The 24,259-nt window shown below is 39.9% G+C and overlaps 1 protein-coding gene across 3 annotated transcripts in view; it reads left to right on the plus strand.

Annotated features, from left to right (window-relative positions):
- Nucleotides 1-3,673: 3,673 nt before the first annotated feature.
- Nucleotides 3,674-24,259, plus strand: part of GRM5 (glutamate metabotropic receptor 5) — a 282,843-nt gene continuing 262,257 nt past the window's right edge. For all 3 annotated transcript variants that reach the window (XM_075491133.1, XM_075491134.1, XM_075491135.1), the window contains exon 1: nucleotides 3,674-4,352. In XM_075491133.1, the coding sequence (XP_075347248.1) occupies nucleotides 3,674-4,352 (679 nt within the window). The remainder of the gene's footprint in view (nucleotides 4,353-24,259) is intronic.

Consider the following 24,259-nt stretch of genomic DNA (forward strand, 5'->3'; position numbering starts at 1 on the left):
ATTCTCTTGGGACAGAAGAGCAGTAAAATTGTATATTTGAACAGTTCCCTTGGCCATCTTCTCTTCAGGAAGATGTTCTCCAGGAAATGTAATTAGTGTGCTTAGTCTATCATCTCTCTGCTCAGACATTTTGGCCTAAAATGAGATGTGTTACCTGATGACTCTCATGGCATCTTCGCGTGGCATAACCAGCTGTATGCAGTGGAAGGATGATAGGCAATAAGCACAAACTGAAATACAGGAAATTCTGTTTAAACATAAAAAAGAACCCTTTTTATTGTGGTTGTGGTCAAACACTGGAACACGTTGCCCAGAAAGGTTGTGGAGTCTCCATCCTCAGAGATATTAAAAACCTGACTGGACATGAAGCTGAGAAACCTGCTTTAGTTGAACTTGCTTTAAGCAGGGTGGATGGACCAGACAACTTCCCGTGGTGCCTTCCCACCTCAACCATTCTGTGATTTTTATGTTTATGAGAGCAAGAGTAAGCCCATAGAACCAGACCTCTATTATACAAATGCAAATCCATTGAAATTTAGCAGGCTCACTTAGCCATGTCAATATAAATTCCAGGTTGTTTCACTGCATCATGAAAGCCCACAGAAAGCACTGACTTCAGATGCTTTGGATATGAATCCTAAGCCTAATACTATAAAACATAAGCAGTTTTATTGGTGTAATTAGTAACAGCTTTGTAAGTCCCAAGTAAATTGACTTTCACTTTAGTACAGTGTAGTATGTGAAGAAATTTCATTAATTCTGGAGCAACTGCAGTCTGCATCTGGCCCCTTCTTTTCCCTTGGAAGCCATGGAGTGGAAAGATTTGATTGCTTTCAGAACTTGCTTTTGGACCATAGGAACCCCCTAGCCATGAGATCTGCTATTATTATGGAACCAGAAATATAAAGGAGACCTTCAGCTGTACTTCATTCTTTACCCTGTAATTTTATACTGATAGATACAACTGTAGACAGAGAAGAGCAAACAGCTGTTCTTTGGAGTGAAGAAGATCAAAATGGCCTTGCTGCCCTCTCTTTCTTGTATATACTATATGGAAATTTTTTAATCCATAGACATAAGACCAAGATCAGTATTACTAAACTTGACCAGAAACCTGGTTGATGTGTGTTGTAAAACTGAAATGGTGGATGGGGATTGGATTATTTTTTTTGTGTCACAAGCTCACCCCAATCCTCTGAACTCTCTGTATTTGTACATATGCAGCTGCACAGGCAGCTAGGTTATAAAAAGGCATCTAATTGTATATCCAGTTACAGTCTGAAGGCAGAGCTGGCATTTGTCTAGATCAAGTTGTGCTCTGTACATGTAGCCTTAATTTGAGAAGCTCGGAGAAATAAGCATCCATAGTTTTAAATAACAGAGTACTATTTCTGTTCAAATGTTAATAAGTTAGTAAATAATTAAAGATTTTTTAAAGTGATAATACATTAAATTAATTGGAGGTATAGGAATTTAATAGCTGTGATTTTGTACAAAGGTATCCCCTGTCATTCATCCTTCGGACTGTTTGCAAATTATGCAGTACTGTCTTCAGAGTCACAGAACAAACAATTGGAAGACATAAGCAGTAGTGATATTCTGTAATTAGAGACTAATTAACCTGAAATGAACTGCTATTATTCCTTAGTGGCAAAGGGTTGCAGTATTGATAAGCTAACTCTTCACAGACTAGAAAAAACTTGAAGTGTTCTGCAGTTGTCCGAACCTTATTTCATTATTAACACTTTCTATTACTATAAATTAATACTACATGAACCTATTAATATTGCAATTAATATTACAAAATCATTTCTATTCAATGTTTTCTCTTTTTAAAGATTTGGATTTCATTTGGGAATATTCACTAAAACTATTGCATGATTTTATCTGTGGAAATACTTCATAATTTATAGATGTTTAGGTAAAATAATAATTAAACAAGGCTAACCTCAAGCAGAAAAGTGTTTTTAGGTTTGACTGTCTCATGCTCAGAATCAGGAAGATTTTCACTTTGGCACTGTACTGAATGACCTAGCTGTGAGGGGCAAATTCAAGACTGAAATACTGCTAGATTTTGAACCTGGAAGAAACAGAGGTAGATTTTCTATGACAAGGGTTTCTTTCACTTCACAACATCTGAGCATTATTAATGATTGTTAATGGATTAGAAATGACCGGTGAGTCTGAGATGTATGGAATTCTTTTTTATTACATCAAAAGTTTTATGTCAGTAAACTGAGATCAGGCTCTGTCCCAGAATTTTACATTTGTTTTGTCAATAATGAAACTGGGCATGTGGTTCACTAACTAGCTCAGCTTCTTCCTAGATTTAAGAGTGTGCTTAACTTTCTGTGCTATCAGTGGATTCACTGGCAGCTGTAGAGCAATAGATGATACTTTAATGTGCTCAGGGATCAAGACCTGGACAAACTACTGTTTAAGCACTGTATTTAAAACCAGAAGCATCCTCCTGCAAATCCACTCCTAGGTACAGAACATTTTCAAGTGCATTGTCAAGTTCCATTAACCACAGCCCAAGATATGAATCCTTTGCTGATTCTTTTTTTTTCTTTTTTTTTTTTTGATCCTTCATCAATACTAAAGCCAAGTGCAGATTGCATTGCAGACTATTGGCAAACATAGCAGATAAAATATTTTAGACAGTAACGCATCTGTATAGTTTCTATGTTGACTTCTTTCTATCAGCGAAGTCTGGATAGTTGTCCACAGTACCAGGATTTGTCAGATTGCTTATTGGCGATGTTTGATTTAAGGATATAAAAAGACGAAAAGAATTTCACTGCTCTGCTGTTTTAGAATTGTTGCTCCTCTGCTGTAATATTCACTGCTTAAAACAAATACATATATTAATAACAAAATCAGTTTTCTTAATCCTAACTTATTTTAAATGTCAATTTGTTTCATGTTGTGGCTTAGAAAGAAAAAACAGATTTACAGATTTGAAGAACCAGATTCTGCATTCCTTAGAATATTTCAAGAACAGCTCTGTTTGTCAACAGCAGTTTGTCACAGCAGTGCTGTAATTGATAACATAGTACAGCCCAAGGTACATTAGTGTGACATATGCATTTGTGATATAGAAAGTGTCTGAAAGTAAAGGGAGATGTTTTAGAAGACACACATTAGAAATGGCAACATCTTTCTTCTTTGGAATTAAATACTTGTCTGTCTTTTGTGGTTTTGAAAATATTTCCAAAAAAAGTTTTTAAACAAGAGTATCAAAGAGAAAGACACCGATTTATACCAGCAGAAGTACAAGCCTAAGACTGTGAAACACTGAAGTACAACAAAGTTTTCCAGCTTGAAAAATGACGGAAGCAAGTATGTATAGGAGACAATGTATTACAGTCATTGACAGCAGTAGGAATAGGTGCAAATTTAGAACAGATTACAAAGCTGACTTTATAACTAATTTTAAAGCTTTTTCTCTTATTTATTCATTTTTGAAGGTTATGAGGATTATGATCATATATGCAGCTCTGCATAGCTGTCCACCTGGAGACGATGGTGACTCCTTAGAGAATATACGCAAACTCCTGGTTAACCATCAGCATAGTGCTCCTTTTATCCAAAAGATTTGACAACTGATTTTCACCAGCTCTCTGGTTTTGTTCCATCATGTTGTCTCTACCAGCCTAAACCATTTCCTAAAATGGTCCTTCTGCTGTTCCTTGCAATCCTGTTGTTGAAGGAAGATGTCTGTGGGAACTTTGGGCTTTTGGTTTCTGCACAGGCCAATGAAAGAAGGGTGGTTGCACACATGCCTGGTGATATTATCATTGGAGCTCTATTCTCTGTCCACCATCAACCAACTGTTGACAAGGTTCATGAGAGGAAATGTGGAGAGGTAAGAGAGCAGTATGGCATTCAGAGAGTGGAGGCAATGCTGCATACCCTTGACAGAATTAATTTGGACCCCACACTGTTGCCAAATATAACGCTAGGATGTGAAATAAGGGACTCCTGCTGGCATTCTGCTGTGGCTCTGGAGCAGAGCATTGAGTTTATAAGGGACTCTCTTATTTCATCAGAAGAAGAGGAAGGGATGGTGCGATGTGTGGATGGATCTTCATCATCTTTCCGCTCCAAGAAACCCATTGTTGGTGTCATTGGACCTGGCTCTAGCTCAGTTGCTATCCAGGTCCAGAACTTGTTGCAGCTTTTCAATATACCTCAGATTGCTTATTCTGCCACAAGCATGGACCTAAGCGACAAAACTCTGTTCAAGTATTTTATGAGAGTTGTGCCATCTGATGCACAGCAAGCACGGGCTATGGTGGACATTGTCAAGCGCTATAACTGGACCTATGTTTCTGCTGTACATACTGAAGGTAAGAGGTTATTTTTTTCCATATAAGAATGCCTTCAAACTACTTTAACATGGTCAAATAGAGAGATGATGATAACTGGATGATGTTTTTTTGCCAGTCAGTTGTCAACAGTATAAACTTCTATTTTACTTAATAATAATTTCACATTCCCTATGGGGCTGAAGTAGCATCATGTTGATAATGGCTGAAAACAAAGTTTGAAATACAGGATTGTGTGTGCTTGACAGCCACTTGTTGCTAAAAGTGCTTACTCTGGAGTCTCCTAAGTGATTTTAATTTAATTTAGTCAGCATTGACTTATTTTTCTTAATCTACCAATCAGTGTATTTACGTAGAATAATCATTTTGACTATATTGGTATCAATGGGTAATGAGAAAGCATCTGGTCTTCCTAGTGCAGAAAAGAGCTAAATCATCATTTGAAACTGTAGCTGAGTCAGAATGTGTTCCTGCTTAATATCTGAGGCACAGAGATATGAATACTAGAAAACATGTAGTTCTGACTACTATTTGAATGCAGGTTGTCCCAGCTCCTGGAGACCAGAACTATTTCTGTCCTTTTTATGATACTCCATGGACTATTGCAGCTACTTCTTGCTCTGCATCTGGCCATTGGTTTTTTGAGTGAACAAGGGAAGTCTCCTCTAATCTTCTTCACATGCTTATGCTCCATCAGGTGTCCACAAAATCCAAACTGTGTGCTAAGTTGCTTTCCTCTTTTTATTAATTTGAGTTAGAGCTTAAGCTTTTTACCCAGCATTCAGAAGAGTATATGATTAAAGGGAAATGCTATGGAAAAGCTTACCTGATTTTGTTATTCCTTGTATTGGCAGAGTAGAGTGGGTTCATCTTGCTATAAGTAACTAGAATTTCATGCTGTCATAAAAGCAGGTTTCACCTGTCCCTGTCTAATGACAGCACCATTTAATGAGTTTTCTGGAATTAGGTTCTGTGATGAATTTTAGGACCTCACCGGGTCGCCTCTGTTCAGACAAACTCAGAATGGAAGGCTCGGAATATGATCTGGGAATGAAAACTGTTATTAAGAGATTGAGTAGTGGTGACGGTGTTTCTGAACAGCAGCAGATGCTGCTGGCTTTATTACAACCAATAGAAAGCAGATTGTCCTTCCCACACACTGAGTATGCTTCTCTGGCAGCCTTCATACTACGCAAAGCCCTTTTTGGGGTGATGCTGGTCCAATGCTAGTATGTAGCAATCTTCGTCCTCCTACAGATATGTAGAGAACTGGTTCTGCAGTATTTTTTTTTAAAAAAAGGTTAGAACTTACATGCAGATTGTTGCAATCATGTTTCCATCACGATAACAAAAGCTGGTAAATAACTGCAGCCTCTTTTGTATGGGGATGCATGAATAAATTAACAGTTTAATATAACAGTGTATAAATCACCCTATGTCACAGCCTGTAGTGAAGGTACTCTGTGCCAGCTGATGCCTTTGGCATAGCTTGGTGTGCAGCCTTCGCTTCATAAATATGTATGAATAACATCATGGTCAAAAATAATGCCACTGATGCATCACATTAGCATAAGACTTTATATCCTGGCTACTTTTGATGACTTGTCTAATTTTTGCTATGAACAACTTTTACTCCTCTGCTCATTGAGAGGGAATGCTTATATATTCCGTGTGGGAATTGTCAAGCTTATATCAAGGTCCGATTCTGCACAGGGTGAGAATACTTACTTTTACTACTTCCCGTGGACACTCTGTTTGGAGCAGATGGTAACATATGGCATGTTAATCTTATGGCAGAGGAACTTTGCATTGCGCATTGGAAAGAAAGGAATAGGGACACAAGGGCTGAAGCTGGAGGTAGCTGCTATGGGCAAGAAAAGAGTAGAAAATGACAGAGGAGCTGGGCGTGAAGGAGAAATGATGAATGATATATCTAGTACAACATGTTCCTACTTGTGCCAGTATTAAAGTGGAAAAGATAGGTGGTATGTTGTTAATACCTGAGGCCTCATAGGATTCATAGCATGTTTACAGCAACATAACTCTGGACTTCAGTGAACGAACATTAAACAGGTTCTGGGAATCTTATGATCCTATAATCTATTTGCATGGTCTGGTCATGATGATGAATATGCTCTCCGGTTAAATAACATCACACAAATGTTTTCTAACACTAGAACAGATGGTATTTATAATGGGATAGACAAGTACAAACTGATCAAGGTATTTCTTTGAAATGTGACAATGTCTGATGTTCTGGACACTTTCCAGAGATTATGGCAGATGTTGTCCCTTCCAGGAAGAGAAAGATTTTTTAAAAAAACACCACAAAACACTCCTATAGATGAATGCTAAAGTAAAGGAATTGAGTACACAAGCAAAAGATATACTCTTTATTTATATTCTTTTTATTTTTATAATTAATATTCATTTTAATGTAGCATCTGTTTACTTGTAAACATTCTGAATATGCCCCTATACTCAGTGTCCTACATTCATAGGTATTATTTCAAAATAGGGGGAAAAAAAATTGTTGAATCCCACTCCTTGCAATTTTTTTTGCCTTAGGATCTTGCCCACCCATTGAGAGAGGAGCTTCTTTCAGTGCATCCAGTAATTCTAGCCATCTACATTCATTATCTTTAGCTAATCTTCATGCATTAGCCAGATTCTTCTGAAGTATGATCTTTGGTTTCTGGGAAGGATTACCAAGGAGACAGAGGGTCCTCTCTTTCACAGCTGGACTGGGAGAAAAGAAGAGGCAGAAAAACTTTGTTATTTCATTGCTTTGGTAGTTCCATCAGCAGTTAAACTTATAGGTTTCTTTTTGATCTAGCATAAGAAAAGGCTGGGATAAGTCAGTAGCTTCATAATAAAAGCTCCCTGTTTGAATCCTTCCTTCTGCACTTACTAATCATCTATGTCTGCAGCGGATTAATATTTTGGGAGGTTGATCTGAAGTTTTGTTGTTAAATCATTCAAGACTTCCAGATTTAAAATATGCACAAATTTTGAGAGGTTCTCATAAGCTTTACTCCTTTGACATTTAGTATCATGGTTTAATCTAGGTGATGCCTCCAGGTGTGCAAGTAACCACTAAGAGTAAATTTTTTTCCTAAGAATTTGAAGGTAGCAAGCACCATTGTCAGTGGAGCTCTTGTTTAAGGAGGAAGTTTCTGCAATCAAATTAATAGGAAATATGAGTAACATAAGATGGATATTTCCCATAAAGCAACAGTCATCTCCACTTACTGTAGTGTATTTTACATACGCCAATCAGAAATCTTTGCAAGTCTTAGTCTTAGGTTGTAACTCCCCTTGCTCAGCTCTGTCAGGAATGACACGTACCACTGTCGTCATTATCTTCCCCCACTCTCCAACTCTTCCTTGCATTTAATGATTTGTGGGGCTCTACTCTAAACTGATCTGGCTTTAAAATAAAACTTTTTCACCCACCATCAGGGCACTTTTTAAAAAATCCTCATCGGTTCTGGAATCCAGGTCACGCCGTGGCCCCACTAACAGACATGTTAACACTGCGTGGCAGGGAGGTAGGAGTGAGCGGGCAAAGAGGGAAAATGTGATGGGAAACTCCTTGTACTAAGTACCCATCACTTAAAGCCTGAAGCAAGCATCTTCAGCTTTACGGATTGCTACAATCGGCACGCAGGGTGTGCTGGAGACCATTTTATTTGAAGTTTGCATACTGATCTAATTCTTTCAGCCAGCCTTACAGATCTTTTTTTCCACCACTGTGATAGGAACAGAGCTTAAACAAACTTTCCTTAAACTCAAACCAACTTTCACTTCTTAAACCAACTTTGTAGACAGACAGCAGGTCAATAATGCAGTCAGGAACTCAGTCTGTGTCTCTCTCTCAGGCAAAATAGCTCAGCAGAGAGAAGCCCTCCGGTTTAGTCCCTCAATTTCTCAGAGCACTTAAGGGATCTTTTTTAGCTCATTTACCTGTTGTCCACCTGGGGGAAACTAATGCATGGACAAAAGAGTAGAGAGGAAAATTTGTGCCTGTGTCTGGATTTTGGGTGGTGATGGTTGGCATGCAGATGGACCATGCACCCCCGCAGTTTTGTCTCGGCCTTTTCTTGCTTAACCACTCTGCACCACAACCAATGGGCAATGTTTGGGGAAATGAGGGAGAAGCTGGCTGTCTGCCCCAAGAGACAAAGAACTGTCTGTTTACCTCATTTCCCATATGAAAACATTCCCTGGTCTTTTTGAAAGATCGGGGAAAAATACATACAATTTTCTCTTCTCCCATCACTGCAGTTTGAAGGCCTCATTGAAAGCTTATTTGAAGTCAATACTCCCCCATTGACTGGACTGACATTTGGAATCAGGCCTTCCTAGTCAGAAACAAGGTCAGTCCCTGAGAGTCTGTGCTTAAAATTTGCCTGGAGACAAATGAATTAATAATTTGCAAGGCAATTTTCATTGCCATTGGAAACCATTTATTTTGCCACTCTGAATGGACTTGAAGAGGTGATGTATGCTGGAAAAATAGAACTGCACAGGGGTGCAATTGAAACACAACAGGCCACATTTATTGGGGGTGGAAAGGGATAAATTTCACTCCATTATGTAAAAGGTGTGATTTACTTTTGAACACAGCCTTAAGAAGGAAGCCACTTTGTTAACATTTTCTTTAGACAGGTCTGCAGGTAAACGTTGGATCAAACTCATCCTCAAAGTCCTCTCCGTTTAATATCACTTTCCTCCATTTAAATTTATCATAAGTGAATATAAAGAGGTGGTTCACGTTTATTTTCTCAGGTTGTATCCAGGCAAGTGTAACAAAAGCAGAATTTTTTTTTCTTGCAGATAGGGGTTATTTCACACATTTTCTTTCATATTTGTTCTTGTTCTTTGTTCTTTCATGTTTGTGTCTTGTTACAAAACTATTTTTGCCTACATCTTTTGCTACCAAGTAAAAAGCAAATGAAAATTAGTCATAGTCTGTGAGAACAGGATGAAGAAATGAATGAAAGAGCTGCAACAAGTTGACCTTAAACCTGCTGCTTGGAACAAATTGTACTTTTATGATTTTGTGGAGATTTCCTTTCAGACTCTAGATTTTTCTCCTTCAGATACAAAAACTATATCATAGTCAGAAATATTATTTGCTTTTCACAAAGTAATAAGATTTAAAATTAGTTTCTTTTTATTTTAAGCATAAGTGATATTTTTTCATGCTTTATATACAGAAAAAACCACATAGAAATAATGTACCAAAAAAGGTCATTGCTAGTCCATGAAAATATTTTCAATTTCAAAGAAAATTTATTTCTAAAAATCTGTTTCTGAAAATTAAAGAATGTCCTGTCTAAAGACTGGAGAATGTTCTATTTCAGCAAAGTTTCACTTTTGCTCTTGGGTGAAATAATTACTTGAGGTTTTTTTATTTTTGAAATTACTTTTATTTTTTATTTTTTGAGACTTTTAAACTGTTTCAAACATAAATGTTGAGATCAGGATGATGACAATTTGATATGCTCTCAATCACATTAATCTTGTAGCAAAAATAAAAAATATCTCTCATCTGAAAGAAAATATGGGAAATGGAAAACCCAGTTCCCATCCTATCCTGTTGAGGTGTTTGCTCATTTTTATTGAACGTTGACATCTATAACAAAGGTGGCCCTTTTTTTGCCCAATTTCAAATATTTATCCTAGCATCACAATTGTGAAAAGTGAGCAAATGCTATCAATCAGTCGAGAATATTGAGATAGAAAACTGAAGTAGCATCAAGTTAACATTTACTTTGTTCTGCAGTGACTGACTAACCGGACAGCACTTTAACATTGCCGGCAGACTGCTCAGGCCAGACATACCCACTGTGAAGTATCTTGACTGACAGAAAAATACGAAATGAGGGGTATACTCTGGAGCGTAATGGGGATGAAGATGGTTAGGGGAAATACATGAGACAGCAAAGGAAAGGTGAGCAAGGAGGTGTACTATTCTAAAGTTTTAAAAAAAATCACTTTGAAAGGAATGATACAGGGTGGACTTAGCTAAAACTAGGACATCTGGATCTTCAAAATGTAACTTTGCTGCTTTTGTTTAGGGGCTAAGTATTTGAATGTCACTTTTTTCCCTGACTTAGACTCTACAGCTACTCAATGAAAGTTTCAGTGTCATGAAACTTGCCTTCATTGAGAAGAGACAGGGGGAGTCCAGCATCCTCCAGCCTCATCTTAACTTTGTCTTTTGCCTTGGGCCTGGAAGTGGCATAGTTCTTGTCCCCATCCCCAGGGTGCACCTCTTCAATCCGGGAGGGATCTATTAAGTTGATGAGATTTGGAAATCTTTCAGGAAACAAGATTTTACTGCACAGTGCCTGGTGGGTCAGATCAGTTTTATGAAAGATGGTCTTTCTAATATGTGCTATCAGATGGCCATGGGTGGTGACAGTGGTTCACTTTCCTGTATTCCCTGTTGATATTTTGTCTTTGAGATGAAAGATCTGGAAAACAGATATTCCATAAAATTAAAAACCCCAAATGTTCCTGAAGTATTTCTTACCCCAAGTCAGAATCGGAAGCCAAAATAACAACATTTTTAGTGAATTAAAGCTATGATAAAATTCAGAAGTCAATCAAAATAAACTGCCCAAAAGTGAAAACAGTATTCGAGGTGCGGCCTCACCAGTGCCGAGTACAGGGGGACAATCACTTCCCTAGTCCTGCTGGCCACACTAGTTCTGATACAAGCCAGGATGCTATTGGCCTTCTTGGCCACCTGGGCACACTGTTGGCTCATATTCAGGCGGCTGTCGACCAACACCCCCAGGTCCTTCTCTGCTGGGCAGCTTTCCAGCCACTCTTCCCCAAGCCTGTAGCATTGCATGGGATTATTGTGACCCAAGTGCAGGACCCAGCACCGAGCCTTGTTGAGTCCATACATGAAAGACCACTTCCTGTATTTACAGGAGCTAACTTGTGATTTCTCTGAAAACTAAGAAAGGCAAAAGGCTTGCATGATTCTTGAATCATACAGGAGACAGTGAAGCCAAATAACATCCTGGCTTGTACCAGAAACTCAAATCCTGTGTTCAGTTTTAGGCCCCTCACTACAAGAAAGACAGTGAGTTGCTGGAGGATGTCCAAAGAAGGACAACGAAGCTGGTGAATGGTCTAGAGCACCAGTCTGATGAGGAGAGGCTGAGGGAACTGGGGTTGTTTAGCCTGGAGAAAAGGAGGCTGAGGGGAGACCTTATCGCTCTCTACAACTACCTGAAAGGAGGTTGTAGCGAGGTGGGTGTTGGTCTCTTCTCCCAAGTAACAAGTTGTGCCAGGGGAGGTTTAGATTGGATATTAGGAAAAGTTTCTTCACCAAAAGAGTTGTCAAGCATTGCAACAGGCTGCCCAAGGAAGTGGTGGAGTCACCATCCCTGGAGGTATTTGAAAGACATGTAGATGTGGTGCTTAGGGACATGGTTTAGTGGTGGACTTCGCAGTGTTGGGTTAACAGTTGGGCTTGATGATCTTAAAGGTCTTTTCTAACCTAAACGATTCTATGGTTCTATGATTCTATGATCTTGGAGGTGAACCAAAAATTATAGACTTTGCTTTAATTTAATTTAGAAGCCACCAGACAGAGAAAAACATTGTATCCATTTTACTAAAATCTGATTTCAGGCTACTGATGATGTGGAGACATACCATGCTGTAATGCAGGCTATTATACATAAATACTTTGTATGTGTATACATTAAAGAAGTGATTGGGAAGGTTATTAACAGAACATTTGGGAAGGTTATTAACAGAACATTTACCATCCACCTTGGCAACCAAATTTTGAGACAATCCGGTTCGTAAATCACAGCTTTGTTTTTAAAGTAATGTAATTTAATTCATCATTCTAAATATGCTGACTGGAGAAAACCACAGTTAAGATTTCCTCTAATTAAAGGGTTTGATTTTTTTTTTTTTCTGGAAGTATCCGGCAGCATTTATGGCTGGCCAGATACAGGATCCAGGTGTTATATGTGGAAACCTCCATATAATATCAATTACATTGTCAACGGGCAGACAAATATTGTATAGGGAATGGCTATTGCTAGAAGTGCAATAGGTACTAGACAAGTTGGAAAGATAATAACTGGGGTGGCTGGTAAACTAGCTTACTGAACAAATCCCACTGCCAAAGTCCAACCTAACTGCTGAGAACAGCGGAAAGATGAGGAAAATTACGTGTTCCTCAGTCTGTTGTGATCTAGTCAAATGCTTCTTATTCGTCCGTACCCAGGGTGTGATTTTTTTTTTTTTTAATCTTTTCTTCCTGAGATAGATTTCTTCTAACTTCCTAGATGATGTTACAGGCATCAGGAGGAAGATGAATAGACATACTGCCAAAAGAAAGGTGCAAAATTGTAGTGAGAGGATTATTATCAGGATCTAGGATCTGGGAAATTACCTTACCTCAGTGCCAAGTGTTTTTGTGAACAAGATAGCTACAGCAGGTGAGCCAGTTGTCCAACATTGCTATTTTGGTGTGCATAAAGCTTTAGGCAAGTATATATAAACTACAGTTGATCTGGCATGGCAGAGTCACAGAACATGTTCACTTTTCCCTGATTTGAAATTACACAAGTTTATTCTCTGTATTTTAATTTTGCTATGTAAGATAGGTAATAAAATGACAACTAGTCATTGGTAGTTATTGCTTAGGCTAAAACATATTGTTTATGAAGATACACACAGAGTGTCTTCACTTATGGACTTCATGCAAAGACAGAGTTGATTTCACCTTTGGGTAGTCTGTTCAGACTGTGAATTATCCTTTCTTTAAATGAAATGACTGACTGTGTTGCTCCAATGTATAGTCCCTTTATCTTTATATGTTCTCACAGTTTCTCTTCTCAGGCATTGTTCTAATCTTTCTTTTGGCTAAACCAAAGAGCTTTAGTTCTCCCGCCACTTCTGCAAAGTGGGTTTTCCGGATGCTAAGTTATTCTTACAGATCTTGTATAAACCTTTCCAGTTTTGTCAAATACTTTTTTAAGAGCATGTACCCTCCTTTTTAGGGGGATAGGTACTCCATTTACTTCTTCAACTTGCAACCAAGCAGGAAATTGTTTTCCATAGATCAGCATACAAGCTGTTGTTTCTTACCTTATTAGCAAACTAATTCAGTGGTGGTCTATAAACGTGTACTGTTTATTTTTCCCTTTTACAGTTATCTGCCTCCATCTTGTCATAACTCATCTTCTGCCCATCTGGCTTACTATCTCACCTTCCTCAATATTTGGTGGGTTTTTTTCCTCTTCCTACCATCTCTTTTTCTAGTTACATTAACTCCTTGCTTCTCCCCCCCAGTTAGGTTTAACTTTTTTTCTTATCATCCCTCCCCAGTCAAAATAAGATTATCAAACAATTTCAAGTAGATAATTGTATGAATAAGATAGGATGCACTGATTTGGAAATTTCTAAAACTTTTGATTTATGTGATCTGGCTATCAACCAATGCAGATTGAGCCTCGCTAAAATAAAGGCCACCAAAGTTGCACGCTATTTTTAAAGTTCTTTTGCCTGGAGAATCCAGACTTAGTCCAGATGTCTTCTAAAGTTCAGGATTTAAAGTCCAGATTCTCATTTAAAAAATCGGATTCTAACTAGATATATTATTCAGCAATTCTACATTTATTTTGTCTTAAAGCCTTGCGTATCACAGTTGTTCAATTTGCAGATTTTGCACTTAGTGAAAAACAGGACATTTTTTCATTTGCAAGCAAAGCCCTGAAGGTGAAAAATAAGCTGAAATTCTTCCTCTGTTTCCCCTTCATCAGTTTCAACAATCTTCATACCCAACTTCATTCTCAATTACATAGGAATAGGTTTTTGGCCAAAATATCTGTTGCACTTAAAGAGCCCAAAACCATGTCCCATCCACCTTCTCTCCACGAGGTTGCCTCAGAGGCAGTCTTTGTAAGCCAGATGAGTGAGCAGTCAGGGAGCATACTGACATGTTCTTGAAGGTGTTCCCTGGCTCACAGAAAGTATTGTAGATGTCTGTGATCTCAGAACTGTGCCGAACAGGCAGCATAGATGCATCCTGACAGTGAGTGAACCTATATTTAGGCGTGGAAAAGGAGCAAAAGCAAATAGTTTGGGAAAGGATCTTATACCTTCTGTTGATGGAGGAGGAGCAGTGAGGTTCAGCTTCTTTTCCATTTCCTGCTGATTTTGCAGCTCAGAGAAAAATTTTATCATAGGTTTCCAAAGAAGTCCAGGGAGGAAAATTAGTAAAAATACGCAGGTGGTACTCATTTGGTTTTACGACTAGAACAGAACATAAGGTTGCATTTGATAGGTAAGCAGTTCTTCCTTTTTCTTTCATCTTTACCACAAAAGAATACAGGATGCAAATCCTTTTCACATTAACAGAAGCTTTCAAAAAGATTAGGATATGTGCCCAAAATGATATTATAAGAGAGTGTATATTATCTTTCCAACATAAGCTTTTCATATGTCTTCAGTCATGGTTATATATATAAAGGCTTTCTTTGTTTTTTTCCTTCCAACAGCACTGTGGGATGTGAAGTTTCCTTGCTCATTTTCATGCATATGCAAAGAGACAGGCAATTTGTCTGACCTATTTCTTTCCCTAAAGGGAAAGTATGAGACTAGCTCAAATTTAAGGGGTCTAAAAAATACTGAAGTTGGATCAGATGCTCTCTTTATTTGACTTACAACTCTCCCTGGAAAGTCCACTGTACAGGGTATTTAGATACTTCACTTCTTTTTAGCACTTCCATGCCTACTGAAAAGAAAGGGATATGTAGATGCTCTATGTCTTACTGGATATGGGGCTGAAGGTTTTGTTCACTCAGACAGAATTTCTATGGAGGGATTTTAATTTTTTTTCCCAAATCCAAAGGCATTTATGCAAAAGCATGAATATCAGCATGCCTAAGTAGCTCAAAATGAAGCATCTGGTACAGAATGCATTTAGGGATCTCAATCTTATAGATTTTGTACAAAAGTCAGACTTATGCAATGACTGGGACAGGAATGTAGTTCCTTCTGGTATTCTATGTAAGATTCAACCAAAGAGTGTAAGCTTTATAGCTATAACAACATCCTGCTATAGAGTTTTATTGAAAAAGCGAAGGTTACTTGACCTGTGGACTTACCAATTTCTCTTTTCCTCCACCATTTCCTATTTGGCTGTTTCTTCAGTTGTGCAACCTTCCTGCCCCTCCCTCTTTCTCTGGCCTCTGCCTGTTAACTAGAACTGTCTGAATCATCCAGGCTAACATAGTCCTTTTCTTTCCCTGCTCCCAAGCTGATTTTATTACAGCTCTATGCATTATTCATATGTATTCAACCAACAGTTTATGCAGACAGACTCTGCTATGTGAGCTGTTCACAGGCTGTTCAGGCAGGGCTAGACAGTGCCTTTAGGTACCAACCTGTGGGAGGAGTGACATGTAAATGGTGCTGACCCAAGAGGCAAGGTGCTGAGAAGCCTCTCAGTCATGCATGGTTGCTTATGACCATGTCAGGCCAATGCTGAAGCCTCTCCATCTGCACGTGACAGCGTGTGTGTCACACTAAGCCAACTATGAGAGCAAACACTATTGTGTCCTCAACTCTGTGCTGTGGATCTGCCTTTGCTGTTTGGTTAGCTTATGTCTCTGTGGGCTGGAAACAGCACTGTCTCTTCTTCTGGCCCCACTCAACTGCCCCGGTCAGGAGTGGGAGTCAAATGAAATCACCAGAACTAGAAAATTTGACCTGAGAATATTGGGTGTGGAAAGCAGGACAGGCTACTGGAGCAGGGAGTTTAGGATGGTTTATGTGGAACTGAGAGACCCCGTTCTGTGCTCTCCTGGACTACCCATGTGGCCCCGATGAAATTGTAGAGATCATGACAATGCCTTAGGATGGAGAGACTAGTTCAGATACACCAAGGTTGCATTGGGCTGTACCATTACAGAATTGTGCTCAAGTTGATCAGTCCATTGGGAAGTACAACATGGGATATGACACTGTGGAGCTGAGGATCTCAGCTAGTGGCTCAACACAATCAGCTAGATCAGAGCTACGTTGAGTGTGCCTGCAGCCCCTTCTGTAGCCTGCTGTGGACATGCCTCCAGCCACCTGCAAGGGGGTCTGCTTAATGATTTTATAATGGTTTGGCATTTTGTAGGCTGAGAATTGGCACACATGGGTGTCTTTGAAGCATTTGCTCCAAACACCCACATTTCAAATGTGTGATGGAAGTGTTGTAAGGATCAATACTTTGAAGAGTAAGGGACACTCAGACACTACTGGTAATGTAGGGCAGAGAAGCTCATGGACATGTAGTTTGTGTACATGTTCTGTTACTGACCACGTGCGGGTTTGTGCCTTTCGAGAAGGTACTCTGAAACATTATTGAGATCAAATACCTTGATTGGCATACCTCCCCTAGGAAGGCAGAAAGACAGAGGACACTGGAAGCCTGAAAAACTGAAAGCTTGAAGGCTTATTCCTATTTCTCTCTTACACACAAGCTTTTAACTGATTTTGTTTTTTCTACTTTTGAACAGTTGGTAGAGTGGGTGTTACATCCAACACCTCCATGTGACAAATCTCAGCCTACAAAATACTGACACGTTACATTTCATTAACCATATGGGACCTAATTATGCTGCCAGCGAAAATACAGGTGCAAGTCCCAAAGGATCCGTTTGCTATATGTGCATTGGCCCTATAGAACCTTACAAATATGTTTGTCTACACAAATCAGGGAGTTCATTTGACATTTGCAACACACACGGCTTCACTGAGATGTGTAGAGCCTAAGTTTTAATATATAACTGAAATAAAAGGTGAGGTTTTACTCACAAGATGGAAGATTTTGGAGGAGAAGGGGCACTGTCAGTGTGTGTGTACCGATAAGTGAAAGATTGTAAAAGTCTTCCCAGAAAGTAACATTTCAGCATTTTGCAGTTATGTCCATAAATAAAACTGTCCAAAGGTAGCCAGAGTCCTTAAGACAGTGGAGCATTGCCATCCTCTGTCTACAGACAATCTGGAACAAAGCGGCTGGATTTGGCAGCGCTCTCCCTGCCCTGTCTGTCTCGCTGGGATGTCAGTTCAAAGATATGAGCACTATATAATGCCACTTGCAGCAATTTCATCACGGATTATTTTATCAGGTGGGCTGTGGAAGGGCAGGAGTGAACTCTGTGTGGATTGGATATGAATGCAAAGAGGAATCTTACCGAGAGGGGAGGAAGCAGAATATGAAAGGTCTAGGTGAAGGAGAAAGATGAGAGTACAGGATTAAGAGAAACAAAATGCAGAAACAGCAATGGTGCTGTCGTGGTTTAACGCCAACTGGCAACTAAGCACCATACAGCCACTCTCTCATCCTCCCCCTGTGGTGGGATGGGGGAGAGAATTGGATGGGCAAAAGTAAGAAAACTCATGGGTTAAGATAAGAACAGTTAAATAATTGAAATAAAATAAAATAAAAATAATAATTATAATAGTAATGATAATAAATTGTAATGAAAAGGAAAACAAAAAAAGAGAGAGAGAGGAACACAACCCAGGAAAAACAAGTGATGCAACCACTCACCACCTGCTGACCAACGTCCAGCCCATCCCCGAGCAGCGATCATTGCCCCCCTGGCCAAGTCCCCCCAGTCTCTATACTGAGCATGACGTCTGTCCTGGTTTCGGCTGAGATAAGAGTTAATTTTCTTCCTAGTAGCTGGTATAGAGTTAATTTTCTCCCTAGTAGCTGGTATAGTGCTGTGGTTTGGATTTAGGATGAGAATAATGTTGATAACACACTCATGCTTTAGTTGTTGCTAAGCAGTGCTTACACTGGTCAAGGCCTTTTCAGCTTCTCATGCTCTGCCGGGTGCACAAGAAGCTGGGAGGGGGCACAGCCAGGACAGCTGACCCCAACTGGCCCAAGGGCTATTCCATACCATATGGCCTCATGCTCAGTATAGAAACTGGGGGGAGTTGGTGAGGGGGCAGCGATTGCTGCCTGGGGATGGGCTGGACGTCGGTCGGTGGGTGATGAGCAATTGCATTATGCATCACTTGTTTTGTACATTCTTTTATGATGATGATGATGATGATTATTATTATTATTATTTTCTCTTCCTCTGCTGTCCTATTAAACTGTCTTTCTCTCAACCCACAGGTTTTACTTTTCTTTCCAATTCTCTCCCCCATCCCACTGGAGGGTGGGAGGAGGGTGAGCAAGTAGCTGTGTGGTGCTTAGTTGCCAACTGGGTTTGAACCATGACAATGTCATATGGTATGGAATATCCCTTTGGCCAGTTTGGGTCAGCTGTCCTGGCTGTGCTCCCTCCCAGCTTCTTGTGCACCTAGTAGAGCATGGGCAGCTGAAAAGTCCTTGATTTAGTACAAGCACTACTTAGCAACAACTAAAACATGAGTGTGTTATCAACATTATTCTCATCCTAAATCCAAAACACAGCACTATACCTGCTACTAGGAAGAAAATTAACTCTATACCAGCCCAAACCAGGACAGTATCCACCCCTTATTCTATAGCATCTACATCATGCCCAGGTCCTACACTTTCCAATACACTCCGATTCATCTCCACCACTTTCCCTGTCTTTTAATATATGCACACAGATATCATTCCCTTAGTCTATGGGCCATCTCTCTCACATGTCCATTGAGTTCATTTAGTCCATGACTTTGGGCTCCATCTGTCATAACAGTCCTTCAGGGCAGGAGAGATGGTGTGTGGTGTTGGATTGTTGCATGCTGAAACCAGGTCTGATTCTGTCACTGCTGCAGTCTGCTCGGTTTCATCAAAGTTCATTCTTCATTAATGTGGGTGATTTTTACTGTGATACCATTGATATGGCATGTAGCAATCATAGAAGTGATGACATATAGTATTATATAGCAATTAACATCATACAATTCAGTTCATTGGCTATTTTCACCCCAAATCAAATCCCCTTGAGGTACACATCAGACTTCCCCATCCTTCCACATTACCTACCATGTACACCCAGGTCCTTGAGCAAAAGAAATCCTGCAAATGGGCTTTCTTTTGCCCGAGGCAGGAGTAACCCAGACTGCCTTCCCCAGCATGTTTTTTATGTGCACTACAGGGACCTTATCCCCTTCTACAGTATGTAAAAGTTTTGATTGGGTAGGGCCAGATCAGTTGGCAGATCCCTTAGTGTTAACTAACCAGGTGGCCTTTACTAAACACGTATCCCAGTGTTTGAATGTCCCACCACCCATTGCTCTCAGTGTAGTCTTTAACAGTCCATTGTATCGTTCGATCTTCCTGGAGGCTGGTGCATGAGAGGGGATGTGATATACCCACTCAATGCCATGCTCTTTGGCCCAGGTGTCTATGAGGTTGTTAGAGAAATGAGTCCTGTTGTCTGACTCAGTTCTTTCTGGGGTGCCATGTTGCCATAAGACTTGCTTTTCAAGGCCCAGGATAGTGCTCCGGGTGGTGACACAGGGCACGGGATATGTTTCCAGCCACCCGGTGGTTGCTTCCACCATTGTAAGCACATGGCGCTTGCCTCGGAGGGTTTGTGGGAGTGTGATATAATTGATCTGCCAGGCTTCCCCATATTTATATTTCAGCCATTGTCCTCCATACCACAGAAGCTTTAACCACTTGGCTTGCTTGATTGCAGAGCATGTTTCACATTCATAGATAACCTGTGCAATAGTGTCCATGGTCAAGTCCACCCTTTGATCACGAGCCCATCTATATGTTGCATCTCTTCCTTGATAGCCTGAGATGTCATGGGCCCACCAAGCTATAAATAATTCACCCTTATGTTGCCAACCAGATCCACCTGAGCCACTTCAGTCTCAGCAGCCTGATCCACCTGCTGGTTGTTTTGATGTTCCTCAGTGGCACGACTCTTGGGTACGTGAGCATCTACATGACGTACTTTTACAACCAGGTTCTCTACCTGGGCAGCAATATCTTGCCACAATGCAGAAGCCCAGATGGGTTTGCCCCTGCACTGCCAGTTGCTCTGCTTCCATTGCTGTAACCACCCCCACAGGGCATTTGCCACCATCCATGAGTCAGTATAGAGACAGAGCACTGGCCACTTTTCTTCAGCAATATTCAAAGCCAGCTGGATGGCTTTCACCTCTGCAGACTAACTCGATTCACCTTCTCCTTCAGCAATTTCTGCAATTTGTCTTATAGGACTCCATACAGCAGCCTTCCACCTCCAGTGCCTTCCCACAAGATGAAAGGACCCATCAGTGAACAGGGCATATTGGTTCTCATTTTCTGGTAGTTGATTATACAGTGGGGCCTCCTCAGCACGCGTCACCTCCTCCTCTGGCGATATTCCGAAATCTTTGCCTTCTGGCCAGTCCATCATCACTTCCAAGATTCCTGGATGAACAGGGTTTCCTATTCGAGCCTGTTGTGTAATCAGTATGACCTACTTAGTCCACGTAGCACCAGTTACATGATGGGTATAGGGAACCCTCCCTTTGAGCATCCAGCCCAGCACTGGCAGCCAGGGTTCCAGGAGGAGCTGTGCTTCAGTACCAACCACTTCCAAAACAGCTCCAACCCCTTCATATGCTGCCAATATCTCTTTCTCAGTTGGAGTGGGCCTCGGATCCTCTGTATCCTCAACTCCAAAACCCCAGGGGTCAACCTCGAGTCTCTCCTGGTGCTTCCTGCCAGAGGCTCCAGGTAGGGCCATTCTCCCCGGCTGCGGTGTAGAGCACATTTTTTACATCTTGCCCTGCCTAGTCTGGCCCAAGGGCTACTACATGAACTATCTCCTGTTTAATTTGTTCCAAGGCTTGTCGTTGCTCATGGCCCCATTTGAAATAGTTCTTCTTCCAGGTCACTTGATAGAGAGAGCTTACAGTCAGACTGTAATTTGGAACATGCATTCTCCAAAAACCCACATCGCCTAAGAAAGCTTTTGTTTCCTTTTTGCTAGTTGGTGGGGACATAGCTGTTATTTTGTTGATCACATCCATTGGGATCTGACGATGTCCATCTTGCCATTTTATTCCTAAAAACTGGATCTCCTGTGCAGGTCCCTTGACCTTACTTTGTTTTATGGCAAAATCAGCTTTGAGAAGGATTTGGGTTATTTTCTTCCCTTTCTCAAAAACTTCTTCTGCTGTGTTGCCCCACACAATGATGTCATCAATGTGTTGCAGGTGTTATGGAGCCTCACCCTGTTCCAGTGCAGTCTGGATCAGTCCATGGCAAATGGTAGGGCTGTGTTTCCACCCCTGGGGACTGCCCCTTCAAGTGAAACCAGGACAGGTGCTTAAGGTGAACTGTTTCACTGATACAATTTCTAGATCTGAGTATTTAATACACCCTAGATCTTATTCAGAACATGCCATCTACAGGCTCTGAAATGCTTCACAAATTAAATATAATTTTACTACTAGGGAACGAAAGGACTGAAAGCTGGCATGCTGTGCTGGAGGTCAACGATGGCACCTATCTTGTTTCCCAGACCTCTGGTCTCCCTTGTACTAGGCTATCTTTCATGGTTGATGGCCATAACCTGTTACAGTTGGGAGATGCCACGTTGGGTCCTTCCTGTGTTGTTTGTGTAAATTCAGTGGGGAGCACAAGGTCTGAAGTTGTTCTTCAGATCAGAAGTGAGAATGCAGCAAGGTGCTTTCAAGGGACTAAATATTTTTGCAGACATAGCTAAATTTCAAGCAAAGCAAACTATGGAATACAGCAATAACTCAAAACTGTGTTTGCATTTATAAGCAGTTGATTTGTCCTAAATATGTCAAGTAGAAATGACTGAATTTTCCTTTATAAAATGGCTCTTCAAATCAATTATGCTAATAACTTCTCATAAGCTGATGGTTTCTCTCTGGCTAGATAAATATGTCATTTTGATATGATCATGGTAGAGGTGCTACTAACTTCATTACATAAGCAAGAAATGAGTAATTACTTCACAATTTTGTAGAGGAGTTTGTAAAAAAATCGTAACTAGAACTATGACAACATTTGAGAGGTTTTTGTGTGTGTTCTTTGCATTAGTATGAAAAAATATTTTTATAGCATTTTCCTTCATTTTTCTCTGTAGAAAATAGATAAACTTTTTATAGGAAAAGGGGAGGAGTTGGGGATTTTTAATGGAAAATGCTTTTCAAAATGGCAAGAGTGAGTGCTTGCGCATGGTCATTTGCTGTTGGTTTTGCTATAGTTTTATCACTTACACACCATACCTCTGGACAGCCATGGGTTAGAGCTCATATGTCCAATGGCAGCTTTTGCTGTCCTCTAAAAATAGCAATGGTGATGTCCTCAGTAAAACTATTTTCTTAGTCTGCATGGGTGTGTGAGAAGATGCCCTGACTTCAAAGATCAGCATTTTGCCTGGTGTGCAAAATTTATTGAATAAATAATAAGACTGATTGCTTTGGGTTTAAATATAATCTAAAAAGTATTTGGGGCAATGTACTAAGTAATTATGTATCTCAGGAAGATGGTCAGATTGTGAATATTGTCTATTTATGAGCTTTTCTTGAAATGTTTTAATCTATAAAATGTTGTAATATTCTAAAGTTCATAGTGACATTTTTGACTCAGTATAATCTTTGCAACAGAAAAGTCTCCACAAAGTTACCGAGTGACACTTTCTGATAGGAAGGATTTTGTAGTAAGAAAGGATATTTACTGCCTTCCTTCCAATCACACATTGCTTTAAGGTTATGAATAGTTTACAAATTAATAAATGGTTACTGATTACTTACAAATGACATATTAGTTAGGTGCCTAATCTTTCTTACAGAAAGTCAGTACCGAAACACACAGTCCTACAGTTGAGCAATCACCTGTGTTATTCATAAATTCAGTATCAAGCAGAAATACCTAACCTAGCTGTGGATAAACCAGTTGTGGAAAAAACACCCCCTACTTAAACTGGTTCTTGGTCTACATAGCCTTGATGTAATGCTGTGCTTGTAAGGCATCCTGTCATGTACTTCAGCACCATTAAGTGTACACATGCATTGCCAGTTTGTTCAACAAGAACATTAGGATTTCTCTCACAAGCCAAGAACTTTTTTTTTTTTACCACTCTGTATTTCTTTGTGTATCACTGTGATTCTGTTGTCTATTTATTTTCACTGAAAGCTTTTCCTCTCTCTTGTTATGCATTTGAACAGCATCTAGCATCAAGGTACCCTCACCTTAGCTGGTGCCCATATATGTCATTATAAGTAAATCATGAAAAGAACTTCCATTCCCAAATAGTATCACATGCAGTTTTGACTTACTGTACTCTTAAAGCCTGAGTCCATTTCTTTCATTGATTGTTTTATTTCTTTAGTCCAGAGAGTGCAATAGAATTGGGCAAAAAGAAAGGACAGTTTCAATCCATCACGTACTCTGCAGGGTTCTAGTTCAGCAAGTGCTCTGAACCCTTTTGCTATTTCTTCTCTATACAATTCAACTGGCTAAGAAGCAGCAAATCAAAAAGTATCCTTTGCTGATAGGCAGTAGACTTCTGAATTCATGTTTGACAAGTTTTTAGTATTATCTGCTAGAACAAGAACAATGTTAATGAAGGAATTGCCTACTTGTCTTAATTACATGTTTCGTCAAGAACTCTTACTGTGTGTGGCAATCAGTTTATTCATTTTCTTCCTTGCAGTACTTTTCTCTGAGCAAAGCCCCTTGATTTTTTGGTCTTGACTGAAACAGAGACAGCTGTATTGTTGTAACATCTGTAAAACCAGCACCTTGGAATAAACTTGCTGTTGGAGATCACTGATGGCTAGAAAAATGCTGGTTCTACACATTTGTGTTGTTCATATGAAAAATGGTACTTGTAATATTCTGGTAGCTCAAAATTGTATCTGAAAATTATAAGAACCCACGTGGAACTTTGGACGCTATTCCAGTTCTGGTGTCAAGA

Source organism: Mycteria americana, chromosome 1, assembly GCF_035582795.1.
Source record: "Mycteria americana isolate JAX WOST 10 ecotype Jacksonville Zoo and Gardens chromosome 1, USCA_MyAme_1.0, whole genome shotgun sequence".
In the NCBI taxonomy this organism is placed as follows: Eukaryota; Metazoa; Chordata; class Aves; order Ciconiiformes; family Ciconiidae; genus Mycteria; species Mycteria americana.